The 20,772-nt window shown below is 40.2% G+C and overlaps 1 protein-coding gene across 4 annotated transcripts in view; it reads left to right on the top strand.

The window, feature by feature from the left end:
• Positions 1-20,772, top strand: part of STAG1 (STAG1 cohesin complex component) — a 400,634-nt gene that overhangs the window by 278,543 nt on the left and 101,319 nt on the right. For all 4 annotated transcript variants that reach the window (XM_008009040.3, XM_073023594.1, XM_073023595.1 and 1 more), the window contains 2 exons: positions 5,783-5,897; positions 14,808-14,925. In XM_008009040.3, coding sequence (XP_008007231.1) covers positions 5,783-5,897; positions 14,808-14,925 — 233 coding nt within the window. The remainder of the gene's footprint in view (positions 1-5,782; positions 5,898-14,807; positions 14,926-20,772) is intronic.

Genomic DNA, 20,772 nt, shown 5'->3' on the forward strand with positions numbered 1-20,772 from the left:
ATGTTGCCAAGCTGGTCTCCTAAGCTCAAGCGATCCTCCCATCTCCACCTTCCAAAGCTTGGCGATTACAGGCATGAGTCACCATGCCTGGCCCCGGTTGTTATTTTTAATAGTTTTTTCTTGTAGTCTTCACACTTAAGATATAAGTCATTTACTTACCACATTTATAGTATTAGAGTACTCTGAATTTTTTTCAGTTTTCTTACTTTTGCCAGTGAATTTTATACCTTGAAGTTTTCTCGTTACACATTAGTGTTGGGGTGCTCAGACCCAACACCAGGCCGTGGGGGCTACGAAGTCCAACGGAGTCAAAGGAATGAGAAAAGACAAGTTAAGAGTGAGTGCATAAGGTGGGTCCAGGGGGCCAACGCTAGTATGGAGATTTTGAAGGCCCCGAGCTTTGGGATGCCACACTATTTATTGGTGATCAAACAAAGAAGCAGGTAGTGAGGATGTTTGGATGTGGGGGTAAACAGGTGAGGATGTGAGGACATGAGGATAGATAGGTAGTGGTGCATCAAGTGTATCTGTGACAGTCTAGCATTTTCTTTGACGCATATAAAATATGCTTTGCTGCTCGAGATAATGGAGAACATGTTTACGAGCCTGGGAGAGCAACCGACAAGTCTGCACACATTCCAGAGGCCATGAGGGGTTTTATGCCCCGAGCCCTGGATTCCATCCAAGCCACGAGGGGTTTTATGCCCTGGACTTATATTTGTGGTACGGCAGGGCAGCCCTCCCCACTTTGGCACAGAGTTTGGTGTTCCAGAGGCCACAAGGGGTTTTAGACCCTGGACCCCAAACATTTTCCAAGACTCTTTTATATTATGACAGATAAGCCAGTCCTGCCTGAGTTCTTCTACCAACACATTAGCATTCATTTCTTTCAAACTGAAGAACTTCTTTTGGCATTTTTTATAAGGCATATCTGGTGTTGATGAATTCCCTCAGCTTCTATTTGTCTGAGAAAGTCTTTATCTGTCTTTCATGTTTGAAGGATGTTGTTAGGTACAGTGTTCTTGGATAGTGATTTTCTTTCTTCAGAACTTTGAATATAGCATCCCAGTCTATCCTGGCCTTCAAGGTTTCTGCCAATAAATCTATTGAAAGCCATATAGGAGCTCAATTGAATATGATATGATTCTTTTCTTTTGATGCTTTGGATATTTCTTCTTTGTCTTTGATTTTTGCTAATTTGATTATGATGTGACTTGGGAAATTCCTCTTTGGGTTGAATTTGTTTGATGACATCTGAGCTTTCTGTTCCTGGATGCTGTTGCCTTTCTCTAGATTTGGAGAATTTTCAGCCTTACTCTTTTAATATGCTTTCTAGGCCCTTTTTCTCTCTCATCTCCTTTGGAAATGCTAATTTTACAGAAGTTAGTTTGCTTGAACGTGTCCCATAATTCTCATAGGCTTTTTAAAATTTTTCTTTTTGCTCTTCTGACTAGGTAATTTCATATGTTCTGCCTTCAGGCTCACTAGTTCTTTCCTCTGGTTAAGTTTGCTGTTGAAACTTTCTAGTGAGTTTTTTACTTCAGTTACATTCTTTATTTCTAGGATTTATATTTGATTTGTAAAAATTGTTTCTATTCGTATTTCTCATTTTGTTTTTCAAATTTGATTTAGTTTTCTATTTGGATTTGTGTGTGTGTGTGTAAATCCTTAAAATTCTTTAAGAGGATTACCCTGAATTGCCTGTCAGACATTTCATAGATTTTCAGTTTTTCCAGATCTGTTGCTGGAGCTCTACTGGTTTTGTTTGGTAGTGTAATATTTCCCTGACCTAAGTTGATGCTTGTGTATTTGAAGAGATAGCTACTGCTTCCACTTTTTGCAGGTTTTCTTTGGTAGTACTAGATCTTTACTTCTTAGTTTCAGAACTTGAACCATGGCCTCTTGTTTTTTTCTTGGTCTGGCAAGAACTTGTAGTGAATGCTGGAAGTTAAACAGTATTCCAGAACCAAGTCACTGCACTTCTGTTCTTTCTCAGTCTGGTGAAGACTCTTAGTACTGGAATACTGCGCTGGAACTATATTGCTGGCCTTACATTATTTCCCAACCTGGGAAATACTTAAGTGGGTACTGCAACTTAATCCCGGCCTTTCAGTTGTTTCCAGGCCAAGGAAAGACTTTATACAGTCACCTGGGCTTTGTAGAAAATACATCTAGGGATTTGATCCTTCCCGTGGATTATGCCCCTTGCAGTGCTTTTGTACTGGCCACTCCCTTCAACATGGCATCCCCACTGGTCAATGTGCCAAGTGGCCACCAAGATCTGTGCATCAGTTACTGTGATCAGCACCCTATTCGTTCTCCCCAGTGAACCCCAGGTTTTTCTGGCCTCCTGGCACTCCCAGTGGTTTCTGTGGGATGGAACTGGAGGGATCTTCTTGTGAAGATTCCCAGACTAGCAAGGAGAGCAATTTTCCACTTCTAATTCCCTCTTATCTTAGCAATCGTGGGTCGAGGGCAATTCTCTTTGAGTTTTGCTGGCTTGTAGGGAGGGGCAGTTGGCACAGTGTGAAATGACTATTTCTCTTACTAATCATAGTTTCTTGATTCTGTGGGCCCAAAGGGTTTCTCCACTTCTCTTCAGAGTTCTAGCATATTCAAGTGGTATTCTTGTGTTTGAATAGTTTCTGGTTGTATTTTTGTAGGGGGAGTGATGCTGGGCAGTCTTCTGTTCCACCATTTTGCTGATATCAGAACACCAAAAAAAATTTTGTTAGAATATCTTCCACAGAAATCCAGAAGGATGAGCCTCCATTAGTTTTTGTTTCTTTGTGAAAATTAGGCCAATTCTTATGCAAATGAAAGCTTCACTCCATAAGTGTATTTTAGGTCCCTGTCTTGGAGAAACTTACAGTTTAATGACTTGATTAATGATCTCTTTTATCATTCTTCCATCATTTAATATGGTGACTTAGAAAATCTTAAATAAGCTGTGGAGTATCCCCAGGAGTTCCATGATCAGCTTTCAAAGATACTTAAATGTACACATCCACACACATATAGTGTCTTGTAGTCTAGTCATAAGCTTTTCACAGTATTAACCAATCATCCAAAAAGTAGTAAGATCTGTCTGAAATCAATATTTTAATACATCATCAAAAATTCCACATTTTAATACTCAACATTTAAGCAAATTCCTCAGTGCCTCATTTATATGCACTAAATGGAATTATTTAAATTGGTACAACTGGGCATGGGGCTCATCCCCATAACTCCAGCACTTTGGGAGGCCAAGGCAGGTGGAAGACTTGAGGTCAGGAGTTCGAGATCAGCCTGACCAACGTGGTGAAACCGTATCTCTACTAAAAATACAAAAAATTAGCCTGGCATAGTGGCACACGCCTGTAATCCTAAACACTCCAGAGGCTGAGACAGGAGAATCTCTTGAGCTCAGGAGGTGGAGGTTGCAGTGAGCAGAGATCATGCCATTGCCATCTAGTCAGGGTGACAGAGTGAGACTTCATCTCAAAAAACATAAAATAAGCCGAGCGCGGTGTCTCAGACCTGTAATCCCAGCACTTTGAGAGACTGAGGTGGGTGGATTACTTGAGGTCAGGAGTTTAAGACCAGCCTGGCCAACATGGTGAAACCCCATCTCTACTAGAAAGAACAAAAATTAGCCACGTATGGTGGCAGGCACCTGTAATCTCAGCAACTTGGGAGGCTGAGAGGCACAAGAATCGCTTGAATCTAGGAGGCAGAGATTGGGCCACTGCACTCCAGCCTGGGTGACAGAGCGAGACTCTGTCTCAAAAAATAATAAATAAATAGATTGGTATATTTCAGTTATCAGGGATATTCCTGTTTTCCGTTTACCATCCCTCTGAAAGTCACCCATTAAACAGAACCTTCTCTTAAATGATAGCTATATAGATACAGCTTCAAGATAAGTTCTCTGATCCACTAATATGCCTTCCTCTTCACTCACCCCCCAGAAAAACTCAGCTTCTCTGTAATCGTTTTCTGCTAGAGATTGGTTTCTTATAATATCACTTGAAATTATTCTAGTTTTATTCAGTTATATTACCTCTCATTTGAGAGGCCTACTCTGACTTTTACATATAAAGTAGTACATGCTATATACATATACCTTTTTTTCCTTTATAACCAGCAACAGTATATATTTGTCTACCGTTTATTCACTAAAGTGAGAGCTCCAAGAGAACAGGGATTTTGTCGTCGTTTGCTCCTAATATCCCTTTTACCTAGAGCAATGCCTAGAAATAAGGTACCTTAGCAATTTTTTTTTGTTTTGAGACGGAGTCTCACTCTGTCACCCAGGCTGGAGTGCAGTGGCACCATTGCGGCTCACTGCAAGCTTCACCTCCCGAGTTCACGCCATTCTTCTGCCTCAGCCTCCCGAGTAGCTGGGACTACAGGTGCCCACCCCCACGCCCAGCTAACTTTTTGTATTTTTAGTAGAGACAGGGTTTCACCGTGTGAGCCAGGATGGTCTCGATCTCCTGACCTCGTGATCTGCCTGCCTCGGCCTCCCAAAGTGCTAGGATTACAGGCGTGAGCTACCGTGCCCGGCCAACTTAGCAGTTTTTAAGTTTTGTTAGAATAAATCTAAACAAATTAAAAATTTCACTTTTTTTTTTTGCCATATTTCATATGTTTTGCTACTACATGATATTTTTATTAATTTACCATTAATGTCATTTTACTAAAAACTGTTGGGTTCATGGGTAATGTTTCTAGATAATAAGGTATGAATTTTTGTAATTATTGCTGAAACATTTGGTTATATGTTATAATTATATGACTGTGAAATCAGTGTTTTAAGAAAATAGAACTCAGGGCCAAGGCAGGCATATCACTTGAGGTCAGGAGTTTGAGACCAGCCTGGCCAACATGGTGAAACCTCATCTCTACTAAAAATACAAAAGTTAGCCCAGCATGGTGGTGGGCACCTGTAATTTCAGCTACTCGGAAGGCTGAGGCAGGAGAATTGCTTGAACCCGGGAGGCAGAGGTTGCAGTGAGCCAAGATCATGCCACTCACTGCACTCCAGCCTGGGTGACAGAGCGAGACACCGTCTCAAAAACAAAAAAAAAAGAAAAAAGAAAATAGAACCCAGTTTAAAATTACATATTCTAGTATCAGTCATACAGGATAATAGCAGTGCTTGTCATTTTCACTCATATTTGAACGTTGTTCATCAGTAAAAGTTTCCCTTTACATTTTATGTCTAGTTTAACCTATATGACGTTGTTCAGATTCTACCATTTTCCGACCTATAATGACATCAGTTACATTTTTGTATTGAAATAGATGAATAATCTAATCTCTGATACTCTTTTTTTTTTTTTTTTTTTTTTTTTTTGAGACAGAGTCTCTGTCGCCCAGGCTGGAGTGCAGTGGTGCAATCTCAGCTCTCTGCAAGCTCCGCCTCCCGGGTTCATGCCATTCTCCTGCCTCAACCTTCTGAGTAGCTGGAACTACAGGCACCCGCCACCATGCCCAGCTAATTTTTTGTATGTTTAGTAGAGATGGAATTTCACTGTGTTAGCCAGGGTGATCTTGATCTCGTTACCGCATGATCCACCTGCCTCGGCCTCCCAAAGTGCTGGGGTTATAGGCATGAGCCACTGCACCTGGCCTGATCTCTGATACACTTTTCTCTCCACACCGCCCCCCCCCCACCCTGCCCCGCCCCATTTTTTATTGTTGTTGCTGTTAAACACTGAAATGATTTGTGTGGTGAGGGAACACTACAGTTCATATTCATGTAACTTTGCAATGCCCTGTTATTTATTTCCAGGCTGTTTAGCAGACATGACCCACAAGCAGAAGAAGCATTAGCAAAGAGGAGGGGAAGAAACAGCCCGAATGGAAACCTCATTAGGATGCTGGTTCTTTTCTTTCTTGAAAGTGAGGTAAAAAATGTTTTAAGATAACTCCTTATTTATTTTTATTATATTACATGTTAAATAAAATTGTCATTTCATTTTAATTTTTTTTAAATCAAATAAAAACAAGTCTGTTTCTTATAAAGTTGCCTTCATGAATTGCATGATATAGAAGCAGTCCTTTACCTTTTGTGGAAAGAATTTCTGAATATACATGTAGGTGTGGATCAATACTGAATACAGACTGGCAATTGTTAAACTTTTACAGTATTGCAATACTGCATAACTTTTTTTTTTTTTTTTTCTTTTGAGACAGGGTCTCACTCTGTCGCCCAGGCTGGAGTACAGGGGTGCGATCTTAGCTCACTGCAGCCTCTGCCTCCCAGGTTCAAGGGATTGTCCTACCTCACTCAGTCTCCTGAGTAGCTGGGACTACAGGTGCTCACTACCACACCCAGCCAATTTTTGTTTCTTTAGTAGAGATGGATTTTCACCATGTTGGCCAGGCTGGTCTTGAATTCCTGACTTCAGGTCATCCACCTGCCTTGATCTCTCAAAGTGCTGGGATTATGGTCATGAGCCACCGTGCCCAGCCTGCATACCTTTTTTTTATTGTTCCCTCTTGTTTTTATGCCTATAGCTGTTATATCACATTAAACAGTTTTTGAAAATTGTCAGACTGTCAACAACACTAGTTTCATCTTGTTTGAAAATTATTTAGTAAGGAGAAAGAAAAATATGAATTCATGTTTTGATATTTGTACAAGCCTCATAGCAATGTTTTTGTGTGCTATATTCAGTTATTGCTTAAACAATTTTGTAATTAACACTTATATGTCAGGATCTGTTTTTGCAAGTAAGCTTTGGTTTTTCCACCAAAATGGTGTGGTTTTTTGTTTGTTTGTTTGTTTTTTGTTTTTTAATCTGTATTTCCTACTACTGCCATGTCATGGGGAAATGGTAAATTAAATCTGAAGAACTCCTGAATAACTTCTTCGTTTAGAAATGGTTGAAAATAGAGTTGCAGGCCAGGTGCAGTGGCTCAGGCTTGTAATCCCAGCACTTTGGGAGGCCGAGGTGGGCAGATCACTTGAGGCCAGGAGTTTAAGATCAGCCTGGCTAGTATAGCAAAAGTCCGTCTCTACTAAAAATAGAAAAAAATTAGCTGGGCATGGTGGCACACATCTAATCACAGCTAATTAAGAGGCCGAGGCACAAGAATCGCTTGAACCCAGGAGGCAGAGATTGCATGCAGTGAGCCGAGATTTTGTACCACTGCACTCCACCCTTTGCCACAGAGCCAGATTCTGTCTCAAAAAAAAAATTAAAATAAATAAGCAAACAAAATAGAGTTGCAAAAGAAGTAGAGAACATCTGGAAACCTAGGACTCTCAATTTTATTTGTTAAAAAGTATTTTTGATTTGTGCTAAAATGTCAGTGAAGAAGAGAAACGATTCTATGAATGCTCAAGTTTGAGAGTAAGAGGGGAACTTCGTAGGAATAAGGAAGAGAGACACAAACAGGTAGCCTGTATGAAAATTAAAATTGGAGAAGTAAGAACTCAGTCAGTGGAATGAAGGGTGTTAGGGCAAAATAGCAGAAAGTGGTGAAGGAGTTGCTGCTATTTTTTAAGAGAGTTACCAATGAATAGAGAAATAAAGTCAGAAACAAAACTAGCTAGAGAGTTGAATTTGAGTAAAGAATGTGTTTAATAGTGTTTTAAATGTGTATGCAAATTACCTGAGGATCTTGTTAAAATGCCAGTTCTGAGTCAGTAGCTCTAGAACGGGGCCTGAGATTCTGCATTTCTAACAGTCTCCAAGATAGTGCTTATGCTCCTGGTCCAAGGATCACACTTTGCGTACTAATGATTTGAAGCATTATTTTCTTAACAAGCCAGGGTAGATATATTACAGAATAAAATGCAAAATGTGAATTTTTTTAGTAAAACACTACCCCATAAATATCACATGTCTAGTAAACCATCTCAACTTATACTCTTATCTCCCTTAGGTTTTAGAGGAATGGAATAAAAAATAGCCAGGCATGGTGGCTACTTGGGAGGCTAAGGTGGGAGGATCCCTTGAGCCCAGGAGTTGCACAGGCTGCGGTAAGCTATGATTGCACCATTTGCACTCCAGCCTGTGCAAGACCTAGTCTCTTAAAAAAAAAAAAAAAAAAAAAGCAACAATAGTTTCAGAAATTGATAAGTATGAGATAACTACTGAAAAGTTTAGGGAATATGATGATCTTCGCTAACTGACTTTGATTATTAATTAAAGGAAAATGTTTTTTATCTCTGAAAGCTCAAGGACTTTTCGATTTATTAAAAGGCATGAATACTTAGTTTGAGGCTGTTTGTCGTTTATTTAAAGAAGTAATTTGTAATGTTTATTACTGCACAATTTTCAGATGGTCTTACTGTATTCCTGTGTTTGCTACCATTTTCTAAAGTCTTAAAACAGTATTAGAATGTATTTGCCAGTTATCCTGTATTGCATTCCTTCCCCCCCCCCCCCCTTTTTTTTTTTGGAGACAGAGTCTTGCTCTGTCACTCAGGCTGGAGTGCAGTGGCATGATCTCAGCTCACTGCAACCTCTGTCTCCCAGATTCAAGCAATTCTCATACTTTAGCCTCCAAGTAGCTGGGACTACAAGTGTGTACCACTATGCCTGGCTAATTTTTGTATTTTTGGTAGAGACAGGGTTTCACCGTGTTGGTCTGGCTGGTCTCGAACTCCTAACCTCAAGTGGTCCACCTGCCTCGGCCTTCCAAAGTGCTGGAATTATAGGCGTGAGCCACCACACCTGGCCCTGTATTGCATTCTTGACAGCTACAAAAGAAACTGCAAATAGTATTGAAAGGTTGATTCTTATGATTCATGGTGTTTATATTGACTTTTATGGTCTCCTGTGTTTCACAAGAAATATTCTTTGTGAAAATCTCTCCTCTTATCTTTTTATACTTGTGTTCCCCCAGGATGAATGCTTAATTAAGCCATATTCTTATAGTGTGATGGTATTCCAATTATGCTCTACTCTGAATTTCTCTTTGTTTTACTGTCACACACTTTAATTGGTAAAATTTAGTAATAGACTTGTGAAATACTAAATTGAAAGAGACTTTAGAAATAATAAAGTAGAGGGAGTCTTTTTAGGGGGATGGAGTCTTGCTGGAGTGCAGTGGTGCAATCTCAGCTCACTGCAACCTCTGCCTCCTGGGTTCAAGCGATTCTCCCATCTCAGCCTCCCGAGTAGCTGGGATTACAGGCATGTGCCACCATGTCTGGCTAATCTTTATATTTTTAGTAGATATGGGGTTTCGCCGTGTTGGCCAGGCTGGACTTGAACTCCTGACCTCAAGTGATCCACCCTCCTCAGCTTCCGAAAGTGCTGAGATTACAGGCATGAAGCACTGTCTGCAGCCAAGGGAGTCTTTTATAGATGAGTTACAGACTGATACGGTTTGGCCCTATCCCCACCCACATCTCATCTTGAATTGTAATAATCCCCACGTGTCAAGGATGGGACCAGGTGGAGATAATTGAATCATAAGGGCAGTTTTTCTTACACGATTCTCATGGTAGTAAATAAGTCTCACGAGATCTGATGTTTTTTATCAATGGGAGTTCTCCTGCACAAGCTCTCTTGCCTGCCACCATGTAAGATGTCCCTTTGTTCTTCCTTCATCTTTTGCCATGATTGTGAGGCATCCCCAGTCATGTGGATCTGTGAGTCCATTAAACCTCTTTCACTTAAAAATGTCCCAGTCTCGGATATGTCTTTATTAGCAGCATGAGAACAGACAAATACACAGACATCTACCTGGGATAAACTGAACTGATTATTTTACCGAAATGAGAAGTAGTAACATTTTAATAGAATTATAAAATGCTGAATTGAAATCAGTTTACAGTGCAGGTAAAATGTGATTAAGAGATCTGCCTAAACAAGTCTGTAACTTTCTTTTCTTTTGGTACCAAAAGGTGATTTTTTAAGATGTTTTAACCTGTGACAGGCATTGATTTCAGATGACAAAATACCTTGTATTTTAGATGCATGTCAGATAGTTGGATAAGTCGTACTTGAATATGATGAGTCTGGATTTCCCTAGAGGTAGTATGACTCCAGAATTTATTATAAAAAGTGTGATGCAGCCAGGTGCGGTGGCTCACGCCTGTAATCCTAGCACTTTGGGAGGCTGAAGCGGGCAGATCACGAGGTCAGGAGATCAAGACCATCCTGGCTAACATGGTGAAACCCCCTTCTCTACTAGAAATGCAAAAAATTAGCCGGGCCTGGTGGTGGGCACTTGTAGTCCCAGCTACTTTGGAGGCTGAGGCAGGAGAATAACATGAACCCAGGAGGCAGAGCTTGCAGAGAGCCGAGATTGTGCCACTGTCCTCCAGCCTGGGTGACAGTGTGAGACTCCAGCTCAAAAAAAAATAAAAAGTGTGATGCTTTGCTTTTCAGAGGGATAAGGATGCTAGATGCTATTAGTAATTATTTCAAAACAACAAGAACAACCCAGAACATTTCTGGATAATCTGGCAGTATGGTCACCCTTCTTCTTCTTCTTCTTCTTCTTTTTTTTTTTTTTTTTTTTTGGGAGACCAAATCTCGCTCTGTTGCCAGACTGGAGTGCAGTGGTGCAATCTTGGCCCACTGCAACCTCCACCTCCTGGGTTCAAGTGATTCTCCTGCCTCAGCCTCCTGAGTAGGTGGGACTGCAGTCATGTGACACCACGCCCAGCTAATTTTTGTGTTTTTAGTAGAGATGGGGGTTTTACCATGTTTGCCAGATTTTCTCAATCTCTTGACCTCATGATTTGCCCACCGTGGCCTCCCAAAATGCTGGGATTACAAGCATGAGCCACCACGCCCGGCCAGTGACCCTTCTTATGAATGACAAGGCTAATTGTGACAGTCATTTTAGACAGGAAAATTGACAGCTTATTGTAGATGTGTTGAAGACATTTCCCAAAGAAGCCAGGCGTGATGGCTCATGCCTGTAATCCCAGCAATTTGGGAGGCTGAGGCAGGTGGATTACCTGAGGTCAAGAGTTCGAAACCAGCCTGGCCAACATAGTAAAACCTAGTCTTTGCTAAAAATACAAAAATTAGCAGGGTGGTGTGGTGGCATACACCTATAGTCCCAGCTACTCAGGAGCCTGAGGCAGGAGAATTGCTTGAATCCGTGAGGCAGGAGGTGGCAGTGAGCCGAGATCACACCACTGCATCCTGGGCGACAGAGCGGGACTCTGTATCAAAAGTATGAAAGAAACTAAGGTACGGTATAGATTAAGAAATTTTATTATATTGCATAGTAGGAGCTATGTAAGAGAACAGAAACAATGAAGGGAGGCCAGGCATGGTGGCTCATGCCTGTAATTCCAACACTTGGAGAGAATGAGGCAGGCAGATCACTTGAGGTCAGGAGTTCAGGACCCGCCTGGCCAACATGGTGAAAGCCTGTCTCTACTAAAAATATAAAAATTAGCCTGGAGTGGTGGCAGGTGCCTGTAATCCCAGCTACTCGGGAGGCTGAGGCAGGAGAATCACTTGAACCCGGGAGGCGGAGGTTGCAGTGAGCCGAGATCACGCCACAGCATTCCAGCCTGGGCGACAGAGTGAGACTGCGTCTGAAAATAAAATAATTTAAAAAAAAAAAACAATGAAAGGAAAGAACTAAATCGAAGGACATACAGTCAGATTACTGCCTAATAGACTCTAAATTCAGATTATTACTTGAACATGTTTTCTCGGGAAGTGAAAAATCAATACAATAAAAGGAAAAGAGGAGTATAAGAAACACTGGTGAGCAAATGAATTTGAAAAAAAAAATCCCTTAGAGCTAAACCTAAAAACTATGACATTGACGTTTAAGGCAAATATCTATTAATTTTTTAAATGTAGGAGTATAATGCTCAAATTAAATGAAGAGAAGTGATAAACAGGCTAAGGATTTTGGTAATGGAAAAATGTTGGAAAATAAAACCATGAATGAAGGATAGATAAAGTAATCAAGGAAACATCACAAATAGAGTACAGAGAATAAAATGCCAGCAATATTTTCAGTAGTAATCCCAATAAATGTAAATAAATTAACATGTTTTATTTAAATGCAGATTATCATTTGGGATTGAAATAAATGAAAAATAGCTATATGCTATTTACAAACACATCTTAAAATAAATTAGAGGAAGTTTATAAATAATAGGCTGGATAAAGGCTGGAAATAACTAATAAATGGTTACACTAAGATAGCAGAGGGGGCAATATCAATACAAGATAAACCAGAATTAAAGACCAAAAACATTAAAAGGGATAGAAAGGGGATATTTTATATTTATTGAAGGTATACTCTGCCAAATATATACAATTGTAAATCTTTATATACCTATTCTACAGAAATACACATAATCAAGCATAAAAGCATATTCAGCTGATTTTTTTTTTTTTTTTTTTTTTTTTTTTTTTTGAGACGGAGTCTCGCTCTGTCGCCCAGGCTGGAGTGCAGTGGCCGATCTCAGCTCACTGCAAGCTCCGCCTCCTGGGTTTACGCCATTCTCCTGCCTCAGCCTCCCAAGTAGCTGGGACTACAGGCGCCCGCCATCTTGACCGGCTAGTTTTTTGTATTTTTTTTAGTAGAGACGGGGTTTCACCGTGTTAGCCAGGATGGTCTTGATCTCCTGATCTTGTGATCCGCCCGTCTCGGCCTCCCAAAGTGCTGGGATTACAGGCTTGAGCCACCGCGCCCGGCCTCAGCTGGTTTTTTTATTGTAAAATATATAAAACAAAATTTACCTTGTTAAGTATACAGTTCATTGGCATTAAGTACATTTATATTCCTAGGCAATCATCACTGCCATTTATCTCCAGAAATTTTTCAAATCTTCCCAAACTGAAACTCTGCCCGTTAAACAATAACTCTTTAATTTAGCATGGGTTAATAGCAACAGTTTTGAAACAATTTATTTTTCTTTTTTCTGCTGCGATTGTTCGTCTTTGACTCTTGAGTTGTGCACCTCTTGTGCCTGTCACTGTTGGAGTAATGCTATGGATGGTCTAAGGATAGTTTCTCAGAATATGTGAATTAGGAAAGTTTGAAGATACTCCCTCAAACTTTGCCTATATTATTTACAAGCAAAGATGCCAATCAATATTATTTACTCTTGCTTTGATGGAATTCACTGGGACATGTTGTATGTATTTGAAAGGCAATTGAAATGAAGTACTGAATTAGTGTCAGAAGAGGCAGAGCATTACATAAGTCATTAAAATTCACACTGAAACCAGCCTAGTAACGTGGTAAACCCATCTCTACATACACACACACACAAAAAGTGCAGGGCGAGGTTGCACACTCCTATAGTCCCAGGTACTCCAGGGGCTAAGGTCGGAGGATCACTTGAGCCCAGGAAGTCAAGGCTGCAGTGAGCCATGATTACGCCAGCGCACTGCAGCCTGCGCAACAATACTGTGAGACCCTGTCTCCAAAGGGGGGAAAAAAGTCACACCAAAGAGTGATTATAGAGTTAGAAATGAGGAAGAAATCCAACTCAGGTGCTGAATGTGCCAGGATGACAGTAGATAACCGATAGTAGATCTAGAAGGGTGACTTTCATACTTTTGGGCCACTACTCATGATGAGAAAAACATTACCTCTCAGAAGTACAAGCACATATAACCAATTACAGTTAATAAAATAGTATTTACCCTTTCTATGTGCTATGCACTGTTTCTACTGTGCATCATTTTTTGAATCTTTGTTCTCAATGCATTGAATTGGTTTAACAACCCAAGAATGGGTTGCAGTCTGTAGTTCGACTAACACTGATTACCAGGACTGTTTATCTGAATGTAATAAGCCTCAAAAGTGGAAGATCTTTTATATTAGGGTGGAGAAGTTACTTGTAAGTAGAAGAAATCAGAACAATGCCAACACCTTCTGCTTCATTAGAGTAATATTCTCAGGGCCCAGCACGGTGGCACACACCGGTAATCCTAGCACTTTGGCAGGCCGAGGCAGGCAGATCTCTTGAGGTCAGGAGTTGAAGGCCAGCCTGGCCAGCATGATGAAACCCCATCTCTACTAAAAATACAAAAATTAGCCAGGCGTGGTGGCGTGGGCCTGTAATCCCAGCTACTCGGGAGGCTGAGGCAGGAGAATCACTTGAACGCAGGAGGTGGAGGTTGCAGTGAGCTGAGGTTATACCACTGCACTCCAGCCTGGGCAATAGAGCAAGACTCCATCTCAAAAAGAAAAAAAAAAGGATAATATTCTTCAAGGCTTAATGACTGTCTAGTGGTAGAGTTTGGTGTGAAGTGTTTGATGAAGACCTTAACTATTTACTGTGGGAACATGGGCTCCAAAGAAAATTGTCAAGAGAATAATGACCAACAAAAAATGGGGGTGGAGTAAGGAATGAAATGAGTCCAGTGGAAATGAGAGTAGAATAGTGGAGACATGGAGTAACTTACATTTTTTACTTTGACTAAGATGACAGAGATGTGAAGTAAGTACAGCTGGTCCAAAAGTTTCTAATGGAATTCTGAGGGAAAATGATTAATTTCCTTTAAAAAATAAAAATAAAAATAAAGATAGTTGAAGAGACCACAAGGAATAGTGAAAAGTGACCTAGATCTAACATATAACTTCAGAAAATTTTCTAACTAGCTATGCAGTTTCCTCATCTATAAATGATGTCATTGGTCTAGGAGATCCCTACTTTTACTACTGTAAATAGTAAAAAGTCAATTCTGCATACTGCATCCACACTATTGACAGTGGAATGTGGATATATAGTTCTCTAAGTGGTTTTTAGAATCATGGAGACCAAGCCATTTTAATTATGAAGAAAATGATTTCTTAAATTAGTATTAGTAGTTTGTTTGTTAAATATTCTTGGGTCACACTTGATTTCTTCTTTTTAGTTACATGAACATGCAGCCTACTTGGTGGACAGTTTATGGGAGAGCTCTCAAGAACTGTTGAAAGACTGGGAATGTATGACAGAGTTGCTATTAGAAGAACCTGTTCAAGGAGAGGAAGGTATAGTATTTTGACAAGTTAATTTACATGATTTTGTATTTCCATTGATAACAATACAGTTGTATATAGATCGCTTCTTAAAAACGAGCAGTACAGTTGTATATAGACCGCTTCTTATATAAGCATGCTGTGTCTTTTTGCCAAGAGAACAATTTGTTTTCTATAACAAGGATGTCTGAATCTTTTCTAACATCTTTCTGTATTAACACTGCCACCATACCACAAAAGTTTTTAAAAATCCATATGCGTCATGTAATAAAAAAGTTTTTCTTTACTTTTTCCTTTTTAAATTTAAGTGACAGGATCTTGCTCTGTCACCCAGGCTGGAGTGCAATGGCCCAATCATAGCTCACTGCAGCCTTGAACTACTGGGCTCTAAGGATCCTCCCAGCTGAGACTATGGGCACATGCTACCACATTCAGCTAATTTTTAAATTTTTTGTGGAGAGGGGATCTTACTGTGGTCCCCAGACTGCCTCAAGTAATCTTCCTGCCTCAGCCTTTCAAAGTGCTGGGATTACAGCATGAGCCACTGCACCTGGCCATAAAGGTTTTCTCGATGCCGATTTGAGATACAAAATACTGATGTAACTTAATAGTTTTTTCTTTTTTAAGTGCATCTGGAGTTTTGTTTGTTTGTTTGTTTGGTTTTTTTTTTTTTGCTTGATTTATATATGAACTTGGGGAAAACCTTTTATACATAGTGATTTAATTAGACCACAGCCATCCCCTTTTGTTATATTTTCTTTAAGATGAAAATCAGGAAATCAGAGGTAAGGTCATTTACCTGGCTGTTCAAGAAACGGGGACATAAGAGTAACATGATAATTTTTGAAGTATGCATCTTTTTATATGCTACTTAATAATATGCATAGCAAATTGAACATGTATACCTAACAAAGAGGTTGTGTTCTAAAAGCTTATATGCATATTACCTTGTTAGAACTAGAAATGCTTTTTCCTATGTATGGTTAGGTTTTCAGACTAGCCCACAATAGTACTTTAAAGGACTGGTAACTCATTTAATTCATACAACAGCCTTAGAAGGTGAGCGATGCCTTGATGTAAGGCCCACAGTAGATTGAACATGGTCTTCAGAATCAAAAGAAAATTGTGTGTGTGTGTCTTGTGTGTGATTGAGTCTTGCTTTGTCGCCCAGGCTGGAGTACAGTGGCACATTCTCGGCTCACTGCAACCTTTGCCTCCCGGATTCATGCAATTCTTCTGCCTCAGGCTCCTGAGTAGCTGGGACTGCAGGCACATGCCACCACGCCCAGCTAATTTTTGTGCTTTTATTAGAGACAGGATTTCGCCATGTTGACCAGGTTGGTCTTGAACTCCTGACCTCAGGTGATCCTCCCACCTTGGCCTACCATAGTGCTTGAATTACAGGCATGAGCCACCGCATCTGGCCAGAATCTAAAGAAATATTAATTCAGATTTTTAACTCTGTCTCTTGTTACTTATGTCCTCAAATTTTCTGATCCTTAGTTTGCCTTTTTATATAACAGAGATTATTTCCTTGTGTACCTTATATAGCTGTGAAGATTAAGAAAGATAATGTTCTATTGAGTCCCTTTTCTGCTTCCTGTACCCTTCTGTGTGGTTCATCCTTTTGAAATATTATAAGAGCATAATGAGCCATCCTCTACAGTAGACTGCCCATGCAGATTACTGGGAGAATGAGCATCCCCCAGTGTTCCTTCCAAGCAATGATACTAATTTGTATTATCTATTCTGGCTTTGACGTAATTCAGTGAGAGAAACAAGTTCATGTTAAACCTGGATACATACTGGTAAACTGGCCCAAAATGCCTCTTCTAAACTAAAAACATTTTTCTTATTTACTATGTATGATACAAATTCTTCCCAGACTTTTCTCAGACCTTTCAAGGAAGATCTTATTATGCTATATTTGTCTCTAGCTGTAATTGTTATTTACTTTATTTGCACATGTTTTTTCATTCCATGTATCTTAGTAAGAAAGTGGCCCTAGACCAGGCGTGATGACTCACGCCAGTAATCCCAGCACTTTGGGAGGCTGAGGTAGGTGGATCACCTGAAATCAGGAGTTCAAGACCAGCCTGGCCAACATGGCAAAACCCCGTCTCTACTAAAAATACAAAAATTAGCTAGGTTTGGTGGCGGGCACTTGTAATCCCATCTACTCGAGAGGCTGAGGCAGCAGGATCACTTAAACCCTGGAGGCAGAGATTGCAGTGAGCTGAGATCTCGCTGCTTCACTCCACCCTGGGCAACAGAGCGAGACTTCATCTCAAAAAAAAAAAAAGAAGATGGTCCTGTTGTTAAGTTGACAGGGCCCTCTGCTCACTAGGTGAAACTGTCCAGTGTATTTTGAATTCCCTTCACTTTTGTGATCACAGGACTATGAACATACGCTCTGTTGCCCAGGTTGGAGTGCAGTGATGTGATTCTCGGCTCACTGCAACTTCTGCCTCCTCAGCTTAAGCAATCCTCCAACCTCAACCTCCCAAGTAGCTGGGACTACAGGCGTGCACCACCATGCCTAATTTTTTGTATTTTCAGTAGAGATGGGGTTTCGCCATGTTGCCTAAGCTGGTCTCAAACTCCTGGGCTCAAGTAATCCTCCTGCCTCAGCCTCCCAAAGTGCTGAGATTACAGGCGTGAGCCACCACTACTCCCCAGCTTACACATTCTGTTTCTAACTAACCTTAATATTTTCCCTGATAGAAATCAATTTCCCTCTAATGTCTACTGCCTTAACACTTGAGTAAAGGGCCTCAGGTTAGTATTCAATGGTAGATTCCATTCATTTTCCTTACCTTGTTTGTAGTCATAAAATTGCCAGAATAAGTTAGAGCTTCTCAATTCCTTATTCCAACTCATTTTCTGTATATCACCCCATGTTCTATAAGGTTATTTCCAAGGAGAAGGGAGGCAAAGAATATAAATTAAGGGCCAGGTGCGGTGGCTCACGCCTGTAATCCCAGCACTTTGGGAGGCCAAGGTGGGTGGATCACAAGGTCAGGAGATCAAGACCATCCTGGCTAACATGGTGAAACCCCGTCTTTACTAAAAATACAAAAAATTAGCCGAGCCTGGTGGTGGGTGCCGGTAGTCCCAGCTACTCTGGAGGCTGAGGCAGGAGAATGGCGTGAACCTGGTTGATGAAGCTTGCAGTGAGCCAAGATCACGCCACTGCACTCCAGCCTGGGCAACAAAGTGAGACTCTGTCTCCAAAAATAAATAAATAAATAAATATAAAAATCAAGAGGAGAGAAGATAGTATGCTTTGGTATTGTTAACTTTCTCTCATGTTAATAAGATGTATAAGTCAGTAAATAATAATTACCAAGTCTTTTAGTCATGGAGGTGGTCTAGGTGCATTTTACTTGTTAAAATATGTACTATTAGGTGTTTCATTGTGGTTTAAATTCTGTTTACAGTGGATTTTTTTAAACTTCCGGTCAAAAGGTTGGTTTGGCTTGGCTTGGGTTTGGTTGGTTGGTCTTAGGTAGAAAAGTAACTTACCAGATGGGAACAGTTTTAAAAGTCAACCACAGTTTTACTGATTGAATCTAGGTAGGCAGAGTCTAGGAAATTAGGCATAACAGTTGCAAAACTTTATCTACATAATGGCTTAATTTTTTTTAATACATTTTATCTGTAGGCATGTTGTACCACATGCGTACCACATATAAGCTCTGGCATGGAGTGGCATCTAAGTTAATTTTCTGTGCTAGTTTTTTGCTGTATTTTATGATAACAAAATGCTACCAGTAACTTTTTTTTAAAGTAATTTTTTAGATAGGTGGAATGTGTTAGAATTCCAATGGAGAAGGCTCTAGTTAGCAGTTGAAGATGCAGGACTAAATTTTGGGAAAATAGACACACTGTGACAGACTACCAACATCAGTTTAAATCACAGTGGCCTTAAGACTGTCTTACAGTGTTTTTATGGGTGGGGGTGTGTGTGTATGTGTCAGGGAGTGTTTTACAGCAAAATCAAGTTGCTGAATAAATTTTTAGTATAATGTGAGGATCTGGTTCTTGTCAACAGCTCTGCCACCAGGTAACAAGACCATAACCAAATCATGTAACTTCTGGATCTCAGCTTCTGAAACTGTAAAATGAGAAGCTTTATTTTTTATTTTTTTATGGTTTTTTTTTTTTTTTTTGGAGACCGAGTCTCGCTTTCCCACCCGGGCTGCAGTGCAGTAGCAGATCTCGGCTCACTGCAACCTCCACCTCCTAGGTTCAAGCGATTCTCGTATGTCAGCCTCTCTAGTAGCTGGGATTACAGGCGCCCACCACCACGCCTGGCTAATTTTTGTATTTTTAGTAGACATGGGTTTCACCATGTTGGCCAAGCTGGTCAGGAACTACTGACCTCAAGTGATCTGCCTGCCTCGGCCTCCCAAAGTGCTGGGATTACAGGCATGAGCCACCACACCCGGCTGAGAAACTTTAACTAGATAATCTTCTTTGGTCATTTCTAGTGCTAAAATTCTGCAATCCAGTTGATGAATGAAATAGCTATAAATAATAAGATTCTTAAAAGCAGGAATTATTAATTCATTAATAATTTAAAAATATTTATTGACTATATGAGTCAAATATTATGCTAAGTGCCGAGCGTATAGTGTTACACTAGATGAGCTCACTGCCAATATGGAGCTTACATTCTCCTGGGAAAGGCAGACCAAAATTGAGTAAATATTCAAAATAAGTTCAAGAGTTAGTTATTAGCTTTGGTGGATAATTATAGGGGATCTATCTTTAGATTGAATCCTGATGGAAGACCTTCCTGAGCAGGCCACCTGTGAGCCAAGAAACTAAATGATAAGGCAGCCAGGCACGGTGGCTCATGCCTTTAATCCTAGCACTTTGGGCAGCCAAGGCTGGCAGATCACTTGCGGTTAGGAATTCGAGACCAGCCTGGCCAGCGTGGTGAAACCCCGTTTCTACTAAAAATCCAAAAAATTAGCTGGATATGGTGGCATGCGCCTTGTCATCCCAGCTACTCAGGAGACTGAGGCAGGAGAATCACAGGAACCCGGCAGCCAAGATCGTGCCACTGCACTCCAGCCTGGACAACAGAGCGAGACTCCATCTCAAAAAAAAAAAAAGAAAAGAAACTAAACGATAAGGGACCAGATAGGGAAAGTGTTATAAAAGAGCTATCTATATAGAGGAAATCAGAGTTTCAAAGTATCTGAAACATGAATGATGTTATGTTCTAGGAGATGCAATAGCTGGAACATAATGAACCAATGATACAAGATGTAATAGAAGCAGAAGTCAGATGATATAGAGCATTTTAGTTTATACGTGAATTTATCTCATCCTAAATGTAATAAGGTGCTTTTGAAGATTTTAAACGGGAATAATGTGATCCAATTCATATTTTTAAAAAATGCCTTTCATAAACGTTGTTTGGAAGAATACATAATCATTGCAGTGGTCTCTGTGAGGAATGATGGTAAAAATATAAAAGAAGGAGATGGCTTATAAAGAGGGAAAGAGCCTATGGCTGAGTTAAAGATTCGATAGGGGACGAAAGCAGGAAGAGCGAGAAAGAATGAGAGTTCTACCTAACTATAAAAAGGATAAGAGATAATTATAACCTTTGCAAGCCCAGTAAAGAGGATGTTCAAGAGAGCCATAGTTCATAATATATATTGTAGAGGAGAAAAGAAGGCTACACAAATCATTTTGTGATGATTTAGGTCATTGGTGATTTTAAAGCATTATTCAATGATACTATATGTATTCAATGATACTAAAAGAGAGAAGCCACAGTTCAAGGTGATAAGACTAAAATTAATAGTGAGGAAATGGAGATGCTGTGCAGAAAGTTGTATA

This window comes from Chlorocebus sabaeus, chromosome 15 (assembly GCF_047675955.1).
Source record: "Chlorocebus sabaeus isolate Y175 chromosome 15, mChlSab1.0.hap1, whole genome shotgun sequence".
NCBI classification, from domain to species: domain Eukaryota; kingdom Metazoa; phylum Chordata; class Mammalia; order Primates; family Cercopithecidae; genus Chlorocebus; species Chlorocebus sabaeus.